Source organism: Durio zibethinus, chromosome 4, assembly GCF_047325235.1.
Source record: "Durio zibethinus cultivar Kanyao isolate XHJ-2024 chromosome 4, ASM4732523v1, whole genome shotgun sequence".
Classification (NCBI taxonomy): domain Eukaryota; kingdom Viridiplantae; phylum Streptophyta; class Magnoliopsida; order Malvales; family Malvaceae; genus Durio; species Durio zibethinus.
In genome coordinates, this window is record NC_143165.1 from 4,821,284 (window position 1) to 4,833,632 (window position 12,349).

General features: G+C 28.1%; 1 protein-coding gene across 1 annotated transcript; it reads right to left on the bottom strand.

Moving 5' to 3' along the window:
- Window positions 1–5,055: 5,055 nt before the first annotated feature.
- On the bottom strand, window positions 5,056–5,460 carry LOC149519052 (zinc finger protein 7-like). The gene has a single exon (XM_089758908.1). It carries the CDS (start codon window positions 5,458–5,460, stop codon window positions 5,056–5,058), a length of 405 nt encoding a protein of 134 aa, XP_089615034.1.
- Between the last annotated feature and the right edge of the window lie 6,889 nt (window positions 5,461–12,349).

The following is a 12,349-nucleotide window of genomic DNA, read 5'->3' on the forward strand; positions in this document are numbered from 1 at the left end:
TATATATATATATTATTTTAAAATTATTTATTTAATTTCATATTTAAATATATTTTTATATTGATTTAATTTTTTATTTAAATTAAAAATAATATTTTATATTAAAAATAATATTTTATTAATTTCACGTAAGATCAAATCGAATATAATTTTATATAATATCAAGTCGAGTCAAATTTTAATATAAAAAATAAAAAAAAATTTATCAAATCGAATTCAAGATAAACAAAAATTTATCATGACCTGCCCTATTTTAATCTCTGTCTATGTTAAGTGACTTTGAACCAACTTAAGTTTTCAATTTTGAAAAAACAAGAGACAATACGGGAAAAGACAAATGTAGGTTTTCAAGTTTTAAGTCTATTTCTTAATTTTTTAAATCATTGATAATAGATTAGTAAATTTTATTTATTAATTTATTTGCATATATGATGTATATAATAATGGGAAGTCCTCGTACCTCGTGAAGCACAATATTCTCACTTCAACATTTTAACCCAATACCTATAAAGTTGGAATTTTGAATATTAACAAGTTACTTTATAAATTAATTTTGTTTAATTACATCAGAAAGCTTATATTTGACTATTCAAAATTTGTAATCCAATTCACATGAAAATTTGTACAAGCTCATTTCTTATTATTTTAGCTTGAGGACTTATAAATTATTTAAAGTCATAAAAACACTCTATGCAATCCAAGGAAGTTTTGACCCAATTACAATCCAAGGTGCATTTGAATAGTACTCTAACGCTATAGTTGGGGCCAAAATTTCACTAGATTATAGGTAGTCGATTATTTTAATGTAAAATTAAAATAAAATATATTTTTTAATTATGACAACATATTATTTTTTATTAAACAGTTAAGTGTTATATCTAATTTCATTGACATTATTGCGTTTATATTCAAATTGTCATAGCATGCAAGTCTTATAACTTAATTATTAGACACAACACATGAAGTCATCATCAATCTTTTTTAATTAAATGTGATTGGTCATCTAAGTGAATTTATCATTTTTAAGAAAATTTCAAGTTTAACTAAGAGACTCTAAAAAAAATAAGTTCTGGTATTTTAGATAAAACATGATTCAAGAGTTCAATTACATATAAGAAAGATTATAACACCCAAATAATACCCACACATTGGTACCAATTAATCTTAAATTATCTTTTTAGCCTTAATTCAATGGTCCTAAATGATTTTTAATATTTATTATTTTTAATTTTAATAATTAAATATGGACAATATTTTTTTATTTTCTCCAATACTTTGGTCGACCCTTTAAAAATATTACTTATGTCTAGAGTATTCAAGTAATACACCTATTTTCTTGAAAAAACTCTCTCATCAGATTGATTACGTGTTTTATGATAAGAATTTATATATTCAAAATAATATACATCAACAAATTCATAATAAAGTAATCAAATACAAAATTTACAATATGTCATCACAATTTATCCAATAATCAATCATGCAAGAAATATTAAATCATCATTATTTATTCCTAATTTTAATTTACCCAGATAAAAATAAATAAAAATTCTTATATTGAAACTAATTTCTAAATTCTCCAACACTTTGATCGAGTTTAGAAAAAGGTCATTCAACTAAAAATTTTCAAAAAAAAAAAATACATGCTTGTAACTTCCTTAGAATTTCATCATTGGATGAAATTTTATTTATCCATAATTTTTTATTTTATCTTACAAATTAGTTAAACCAATATATAAACATTACAATAAATAAATAATTTAAATAATTAATTATAAATAAATAAATAATCAAAAATCAAAACAAAAAATAAAAAATAAAAAAAATAGAAAAAGGAAACCATCCAAACGGGTCAGGTCACACCTAGGTCAACATGCAGGTTGAAGTCGAATCAAGCACAGATCTTTGAAAATTTTTTAAGCCTAAAACGATGTCGTTTCTAAGCTGTATATAAACTTTTTTTAATTTTTCATTCACTTTTTTGTTTCCCTTTTCTCTCTCTAAATTTCTTTGCTCTAACTTTTCTCTAGAAAAGGTTGAATGCCGATCGAAAAATTAAATCCGACCCAGATTCCTACAATAAATTTTAGAAGATGGCGACGAAAACTTCAAACACACTTGGAAACTTTCACCGGAACACTCAACTCTGTTGGAAAATTGATCGGGAAATTCGATCTTGGTCAAAAATTGATCAAAAATTAAAGTTTTCCAAAAAATACCCAGCAAAAAAATTTCCATAAATTTCTAAAAATCCTGAACCCAGAATTTGTTTCCCTTTTCTTTTCCCTAAACCTAAATCCCTTTAATTACTAAATAATCCTATAATCTAACCAAAAAATATCCCCACAAAACCACAAGAAAATAACAAGAAAATAAATCCCTAGATCTAAATCCCTTTAATCACTAATCAATCCTATAATCTAACCAAGAAATATCCCCACAAAACCACATGAAAATAACACTGGTAAAATTTTTTTTTCTCTCTTGCTTTTCTTTTCTAATTGTTTTTTTATTGTTCTCAATTGTTCCTAATGGGGTCTTTAAATAGACCTTTAATCCTAATCTTATCAAAACAAAGTTTTCTAAATTCCTTCTCCTAAGCAAACTCAATCTTGGATTTCTAATCCGAGTCTCTTTCTTGTCCTTCTTCCCAAATACACTCCTTTATAAATCTTTCAATTTCATTCTCGACCAAACTTTTTTTTGTTTTTTTTTTTTTATAATTAATCAAGCTGCTCAAAATAAAAATGAAAAATAACAATAAAAATAATTTAACCTACAAATATTTAAACCTAAAACACAAAATTAATCTCAGACTAAATGGGGTGTCACACAAATATATATTTTTATGATTGATTTTATTCTCTCCACTACACTACTACAATATCTAATTTGTCATTATAATATTTAATCTCACCACTATTGTTACTTTTAATCTTATTAAAACTAATCTCATTGTCTACTCAAATATACCCTCAATCTTCTAACTCAACTACTATTAATTAAAAAATATACAACTCAAATTTTTTCCTTTTCTATGAACTTGAAAAGAATCAAAACTTGGGGCAGATCAATTTCATTTTCATCTTTAATTTCAAGTGGAGCACTATGCTATACTCTTCCATTTTATATTGAACTAGCCATGAGAACCTAACAATATAGGTATTAGAAGCCTAAGCACATGTTTTAAGTGGTTAAATTTTATTAATAATAAAAAAGAATAAAATGTGTCTGGTAGCAACAAAAAAGCTATGCACCTTAAACCAACACAGTCTCCAATATTCCATTTGATTATCTAATTAAATTTTGCACGTAGAGAAAGTGATCGAATATAGCAATGAAACAGTTATTTTCTCAAGACCCAAAAAAATAAAATTAAAAAAAAAGAATATACAACCCGCAAGGACAACTTTTTTATTTTTATTTAACGGTCAGAGCTTTTTAAGTTTTACACAATTCATTCATTTTTCAAGACGATTCATCAAAATTTATCTAAATTGACTTAACGAATTCATAAATAGTTTTTTAATGAATTTATCTCTAACAAACTTACTTTTTTTATATGTAAAATATGAAAATAAAAGAAGTTATAAGTACTATAATTTAAATTTTAAATTTATTAAATAGTATTTTTTAATGTAACTGAATAAATCAATTAAATTAAATTTTAAATTTAATAATAAACTCGTTTTACCATTTGAACAAACCATCCATCGATGACCCAAACTCTTCTTTCCTTGCATATGTTTATTGCCACTTGATTAAGCTTCGATGAGATTAGGTCCTTCCATATGTTTATTGTCACTTATATTGTAAAATATAACATGCACGTAAACCAACGCTGTTATCTGCATAAAAATAGCAAGCTAGCCTTTGTCTAGGCAATTACAGACAGTCCCACGTTTGCTCCGATCGATGCTCTTCTCCTGAAGGCGCTCGGGGTTTTGAAGCAACCTTCGATTGAGTCGAGCTGGTCCCCCACAACCAGGCACGCACCCACCATGCTCAGCCACACAGCACTATACTGTTGTGGAGACTTATAATACAATAATTATTGACTCTATTATTACTTGTTATGCTCATACTTCAATGCTTTATCATTGTTTATACAAAAAATATGGCATATGCGCATATTAGTAAGGATCCACTTTGTGGTTGTTGGGATGATTTTGGGTTATTATCCTGACTATCTGACATTCTCTTCAAATAATTTTCACTTTTGATACTTTTAACAAGGACGAGAATAAGCATGGATGAAGTTATATAGATAGGCTAAGTTAAAGATAAAGGTCATCCAATGAGATTACTCTCGGTGAAATTAAAAATAATATGACAGTGAAATTATTTATTATAATAATAAAATTAAATATTATAATGTTGAGATTAAAATCAATGATAAAATATATAGTTTGTAAATGTAACAGTGATGAGATTAAGTATGACAGATGACTATTCTATCAAAAACAGCCGATAACCATAATTAAAAAATATTTTTTATTTCTATTTTACACTAAGACAATCAACTGTCCCAAATAGAACAAACGACTGCCAACTGAAAGGGTACTGGGTTCAACTGCACCACGAAGTATTATCCAAATGCACCTTACAGTGCAGTCGGGCCAAAAAAGAGGCCCGGATTCTATAGCTTCAAGGTTGCGATAGAATTCAAATGTAGTTTAAGACCTAAATGTCGTTACACGCAGAGTGCCACGGTTCACGCTAATTTGTAAAGTATTGTTTATTTTGATCTACTGGTCTCACGATTTTAATTGAAAAAATGTGAACCCTTATATCTCAAGATCAATTTTAGTACATAGTCGATATGAGATTCATGATTCTTCTTTAGGATCACGACATCCTTTTTCACTCCAACAAAGATCTACTGTTTTTTGGTGGCATATCGTCAGTACCTTAGAGCCAACTCTGATACCAAATGTTACGGTCCACACTTGTGAGATATTATCCATTCTAATCCGTTGATTTCACCGTTTTATTCCACAAAAAATGCCTCACAAGTTGAAGGGATGTAATTCCTTATATCGCAAGATTTTGGATTCATGGCTCTTCTCTAGGACCATGACACAGAGGCAGAGATATTCCCATTCGCATTGCCCGCTTTGCCAATGTTCTTTCTCTTTTATGTGCATTCTGGTGGCCATCAAATGCCTTTGAGCTATAGAACTTGGGCTGGCAGTAGTTGCAGGAAAAAACTCGTGGGATGGCTGATGCTGTAGTGCGCAATGCCCGGTCATTGCTACTCTCACTTGTGCCTGACTCACCGATATTAAAGCATAGAGGTAAACCAAGTGAAACTGGCTCTGAATCCGAACAGTGACCATGGCTGCCATTAGAGGGAGCAACAGCGGGTGTTTCATGGATCGACAAGTTTGAATCTACTTGGCTGATAACATCAGACTCGTTTTCTGAGGCCTCAACTTCAAGGTCAATAACTGGTTTCATGGTCGAATTCGGGGTAAAAGCTAATCTACACTACATTGTTCAGAATCCAGATGATCTTCACCTGCATATTTTCTGAGACATGGGGAATATTTGATGTCTTAAACTTCAATCAATGGATAGACAATGCAATGTATAAGCAAGCAAATAAGTTGAAACAAAAATTAAATTCATTTAGATTGCAACCACAGCTATATGTAGTAGTTCAGTTAGATTTCTGCACTTTATGATTGTGAACAATATGGCAGTTCAGTTAGCTTCAACAAATTGAAACAATATCAAAGTAAGAACATAGAACATCGTTCCTTTTCTTTTAGATTTTCAGGTGAATTGCTAACAAAGAGAACCGGCTCTTGCATCCAAGCATTTGGTTTAGTTATTTCGTGCATAATCCCTTGCTCAAAGAAAAAGATTCAAATGGCAATTTTGGCATAATCTAAATTGCTAAAATTGCTTCAAAATGTGTACTGTAAGTTCAACAAAGCCTCAATTCCATTGTTATGTTCTTTGCTAATGTTATTGTACTGCCTCATTCAATTTGGAACTGTGTTCTTTATGAGGATTACATCACTAGCAACTACCTCAGCAAATGGCAATTCTAGCCTTATCTTTTATTCTTTAAGGAACAAAAAAAAAAATTCCAGATGCGGTAAAGGATAATGTTTTGTAGCAAACATGCATGAATACAAACTTCTAACGAGATGCATTAGTGAGATTTCGTAATTTTTAAAAAGATATGGTGATATAATATAAAAATATATTAAAAAAATAAAAATAAAAAATAACATAGTTAAAAATTTTAATAAAAATCATATGGGGGTTTGGTTAAAACAAAAAAAAAAGTATATTACATGTTTTGTATGTAGACATAAATTATGATATAATAATTTTTATATTTTATATGTATTTGACATTAAACAAATGACAAAAATTAATTATTAACTCAAACAGGACATAGATATTGGAAAAGGGAAAAAAGTAAGGATGAAAGACAGAAGTATCTGAAATTCTAATTAAACTAAGTAAAAAAGGTTTGATAACCAGGGACCATAAGAATGCCCAAAAAAGCAGAGATCATAAGCAGAGTTGTAAGAAGGGAGAAAGAAGGCACATGTCATTGGTCAATCAAGCTAAACTTCAATTGTTTGTTATAGAATTAAAAAGTTTCATTCTTTTGAGTGCTTAAAGGAGTTAAAAAGAACACATAAAACATTTAAGGAATTCAAATTTAATTTTGTGTAACAAAGGGTGTTAAGAGCAATAAACTATAGCAAAACAAACTTTTATTATAAGAGGATGAGAAGAGAGAAACAACTGAAATAAAAGAAAGATAAGACTTCTGGGTTAATTGCATCGTGTAGTGCATTTGGATAGCACCCAACGGTACAATTATCTTGGAATCATCCTGCAATTTGTAACTCAAAGGGAAAGGGTTCAATTCAGTAACAACTCGACTCTAGGGCAATTGACTGCCCTAAGTTTGTCGATTGTCGTAGTGTAAAAAATGAAAAATATCACAAATACTATTATGTTTGCATCTAAATATATATTCTTAGTACTTATTTTAATTTTACTGTTATATTACTTAATTTCATCAATATCATTTTCAATTATATCAGAATTAATTTAACTATCGATCCAAATAAACCCTTCGTGGTCAATGCTCCAAGAAAGTAGAGAATGTTAACAAAGAATGAATGAAATATATGTGGAAATTAAAGATCAGCCGAAGGCAACAACTGATTTTATCGTCCAAAACTCAAAACCAAGAAGTGGGTTTGCATAGTTTCTATGTGACACCCCAATTTCACATTGAGATATTTTGAGAATCTGCTATGATATATATAGAAGTTTAAATTCAAATTTGCGAGACACATTTTGTGAGACAAAACCGTGAGACCTTTAGATCAAAGCAGACAATGCCTCACAAGTTAGGTGCGAGTTTTCACAAATGATATCAGAGCGGTCACTAATCAAACAGGAACTAAGTGCTACGCCATGAAAGCCACCTCTAAATGCTACATAGTGAGAGCCACCTCTAGAATCTTAACGTTTAGTGTGATCCTATGATCTGTGTATGTTTTGTGTTGGACTTACCCAACGTTTGATGTAATTCAATGAAACTATGATCTATGTGTACTTTGTGTTAGATTTACCAAATATTTGGTGTGATTCAGTGGATCTATGAGCTTTGTATTGGGTTTGATGGAGATGTCAAGCTTTAATGATAGGGAGTTTATAACGCCCAATCCCATATCGGGATAATATAAAGTTTCGTTATGATATATATGTTCATATTTAAACCCAAATTTGTGAAACACTTTTTGTGGGATAAAATCGTGAGACCTTTGAGTCAAAAAGGATAATACCTCGAAGGTTAGGTGTAGGTCTCCACAAATAGTATCAGAGCAGTCACCAGTTGGACAAAAGCTAAGTGCTACGCCTTAGGAGCCACATCTAGTAAAAGCTAAGAGCTACACGGTAGGAGCCATCTCTAAAATCCCAACGTTTAGTCTTAACCTATGATCTGTATGTGTTTTATAATAGAGTTGCTAACGTTTTGTGTGATTCAGTATATCTGTGTGCGAGTCTTCACAAATAGTATCAAAGCAATCACTAGTCGGATAGGAGCGAAATATTGCACCATGAGAGCCGTGTGCGAGTTTTCACAAATAGTATCAAAGCAATCACCAATCAGAGGAGCCACCTCTAAAATCCCAACGTTTAGTCTTAACCTATGATCTGTATGTGTTTTATAATAGACTTGCTAACGTTTTGTGTGATTCGGTATATTTATGTGCGAGTCTTCACAAATAGTATCAAAGCAATCACCAATCAGACAGGAACAAAGTATTGCACCATGAGAGCCACCTCTAGAATCTCAACATCTGGAATAATCCTGTGATCTATATGTGCTTTATGTTGGGCTTGTCCAATGGTTGGGTGATTTGGTAGATCTATATGCTTTGTATTAGACTTAACGGGGACATCAAGTTTTAAGATAAGAGTTTGTGATACCTCAACCCACATTAGGATAATCTAAGATTTTGTTATAATATATATATAGATATCTAAACTCAAATTTGTAAGATATCTTTTGTAGTATAAAACTGTAAAATTTTCATATCAAAACAAATAATACTTTACAAATTGAGTGCGAGTTTTCACATTATAGATACAAAAAACTAAGAAGAAAACAATGACCAGTGAATTTAACAAATGAAATGGAGTAGGGGATTGGTGTAAGGCCAGATATCATAGTTGAAAGATCAAAACAAGTGAATCATGGCTGTTGAGTTGCGTTCGAAAATCACATTAGATTATGATACACTTCCACCAATACAAGAGAATAGCTATGGTTAGAGGTGATAAAGTTTCATTAGGATACAGTTCGATTATTTCAATTAATACATATAATATTATAAATTTTTAAAAATTGATCAAAATCTGAATTAAATTTTATTGATTCAATTTGATTTATAAAAATTTAAAAATTAATTTTTTTAATTTTTGATATTATTTTAATATAATTTTTAATATATTTAAAAAAATTTAGATATAAATAATTATTTTTATTTATAAAAATTTAAAATATATATTAAAATTAAGAAAAAAATATAATTTCATTCTATTCAAGTATTTTTTATTTTTTCATTTTCTATTCGAAAATTCAATCTTAATCTAATATAAATATTTAATATTCAAATTTAAATTAAATAAATAAATAAAATATTTTTAATCGAACACTTACTGTTTCAAATCGATTTTTAATTTTTTGAATTTTTTTAACCCGTTGATTAGGAAAGTTGAAATTGGATTCCTCCGCAACTTCTAAGCATCATATTTAGTGACACATAGATTCAGAACAGCAGAAAGGAGGGGAGAAAGGCAGAGAGTGTGATACCATGTGAAAGTGGCTGGCTACTTTTGGTCAGCTGGTGAATCAACAAACACAGTCTCTTAGCGTCTGAAATGGGAAACATCTATTTTTCTTTGTTTGGCTGATCATCACTGCACCAAAACACTGAAACAAGAGAGCAGAAAGATGGAGAGAAGGAAGGAAAAGGGGAGTGAGAGGAAAGGAAAATGTGGGAATTTGATGTTTAATTATAATATTAAGCAAAGGGAACAGCGATGAGACGCAGAGAAAAAAAAAAAAAAAGATGTTTCATGTTGGGATAAACTACACACACAAAGCCATTAATGCGATGTGTTTGTTGAAAATTTGTTCTACTTCTTTTAAACAAAACAAACGACTGCTTCCACTTCATGGCATCATCTAGTTGAAAATAATTTGTATATTTAAAATTTGTTTTTATTTAAATATAATATTAAATATTTTTTATTTTTTATTTAAAATTTTGATTTTTAATTACAAACCAAAAATTTCCTTAAAAGATATTTTTGTGGTGAAAAATATATTTGAGATAAAAAATTATTTTATTACTTTTATATTTTTAATATTTTATTGTTTTATTTTTTTACATATGATAATTAACATAATTTTTTCATCATAATTTTTAAAGATATTTTCTTCAATCTAAATTTTTTTCAGTCACAACAACAATACTAAACTAGTCTTAAAATAAATACACATGACAAAAAAAAAAATTTTAGATTGTCTCAACTCACTAGTGAAATCTAAATATTAATCTCTTGTTTAAAGAAAATCGAATTCTTTCGATTTTTTATATTTTTAAAAAAAATTTAAAATATCAAATATTATTAATTTCATTTTTTATTATTATTTTTTTATTTTTTATTTTATTATAAAATTTAAATTATCCCGACTCATCGAAAAAATCTAAATATTTATATCTTACTCGTATTAAAGAAAATCAAACTCTTTCAATTTTTTATTTTTTTTATAAAATATTCAAAATATCAATTATTATTATTATTCCTTTTTATTTTTATTATTACTTTACATTGTTTAAATCAACATTTGTTCTAGCAAAATAATTTTGGATTATTTCAACTCTTTGGTGAAATCCAAAAAAATTATTTTTACTTGTAATAATTAAAGAAAACTAAATTCTTTTAGCTTTCTTTAAAAATTACATTTAGAATATTCATTTAAACAATTTATTTTTATTTTATTATTTTTTATTTTATTATTATTTACTTGGCAAAAATAATTTTTTTTAAATTATCCCAACACTTTGATGAAATTTTAATAATATTTTTGCTTGTAATAAAATTTTATTTCCTTTAAGTAGTTGTTATTATTAAATTTTTTATTTATATTTTTTTAGGTCTTTATTTTATTTCAGTTTTATTTTTATTCTATTTATTTATTTGTTTCTAAAAAAATTATTACTAGTAATAATATAAAATAACAATAATAATAATAACAATATCATAAAAAAATAACATAAAAATCAAAATCAAAATCAAAACGAAAAAAAAAAAGAAAAAGAAAAAAAAAACCTGCGAAACTAGTCGTATTGGCGCGCGGGTCGACACGCTGATCCTTCATGGTTCAGGTTTGGTTCGGACGCCCAAAACAGCATCATTTTGGAAGGCCTATAAAAGGCCTGTTTTAGTTTTTTTTTTTAATTTTTTCTTTCCCCTCTCTCTATCTACCCCAAAGCCCCTCTCTCTAAAATCCTAGAACCCTTCGCTGGCCGTCGTGATAACCCAATTTTCGACCAGTTGTCGCCGTGTACCAGTGGTCGAAATCTTTAACGGGGTCGAAAAATTCAAAGATCTCAGATTCCGATGGTCGAAAAATTCAACGGTCGCCCAAAAATTCAAACTTTTCCAGATTTCGGTGCTAAAAAATTCAATGGTCACTAAAAAATTCAAACTTTTTCAATTTTCGACAACCCAAAAAAAATTTTAAAAATTCTCAAAAATTTCCCAATGATCCTTTTTGTTTTCTAAACACTCCCTCAAACCCATGTTTTTCAAAAAAAATCTCTAACCTCCTAGATCTATAATTTTATTTTCATGAAAAAAAATTTTTGTTTGCTGCTAGTTCCTTAAAGAAGACTGTGATCTTTTTTTTTTGTTAATAGTATTCCTTTCCTTTCCCTTTTGTCTTCTCCTTGATTTGCAAAATACAGCCTTTGGGATTCAAATCTCATATCTCTTATAATCTGTTTTTGTGAAAAATTTAGATCCTATCAGGTGACTTTTGGTCATCGGATGTCCAAGCAGACAAATTAGGTAGTGTCAGAGAGAAAAAAAAATGTCACTCTGACAGCTTGATTTCAGTTGCCATAGTTAAAATCCAAGACTTTTTTTTTACTTTTTTTAATATTAATTAATATTAAACTATATAAAAAAATTAATTAGTCAAAATTAGTGTCTACATCATTCAATCAAAACAAATTTTGTTAATGATATAAATCAAAAACTTATACTTTTACAACATATTCAAATATGAAAATATAAAACTAAAATATAACAATCTGGATTTGATTCATAGATATTTATATTATACAACAGATATGTTGAACTTAAATTAAATTAATTAATAAGTATATTTATCTACAATTAATTAGGTTCATGGATATCAAATTTATGAATAGATAAATTTATGAATAGCTAGATTCATACAATTTTGGTTTGATTTATGATTATTTTTACTACTTAATAGTATATATAAATCTAAACTCAAAATATTAAATTTAAATGACACTAAACATGGAGTAAATTTATTCACAATTAATTAAGTTCATAAATACCGTGAATCTTATTTAATTTATGAATAGTTCGACATGATTACTTAGATTCATGTAATTTGAAAGAAAAGAATAAAAACATTTGTTAATAGTATACAAGAACCCATTGATTACAAATCATACAATATATGTCCTATAATTGATTCAATTAGATTCAATCAAAATTTCACAATTAAAGACATGGGTAATTCAATTAGACACCT

What these genes read in the sequence shown, in the direction of transcription:
- LOC149519052 (XM_089758908.1), bottom strand. Translation starts at nt 5,460, where the DNA reads ATGAAACCAGTTATTGACCTTGAAGTTGAGGCCTCAGAAAACGAGTCT.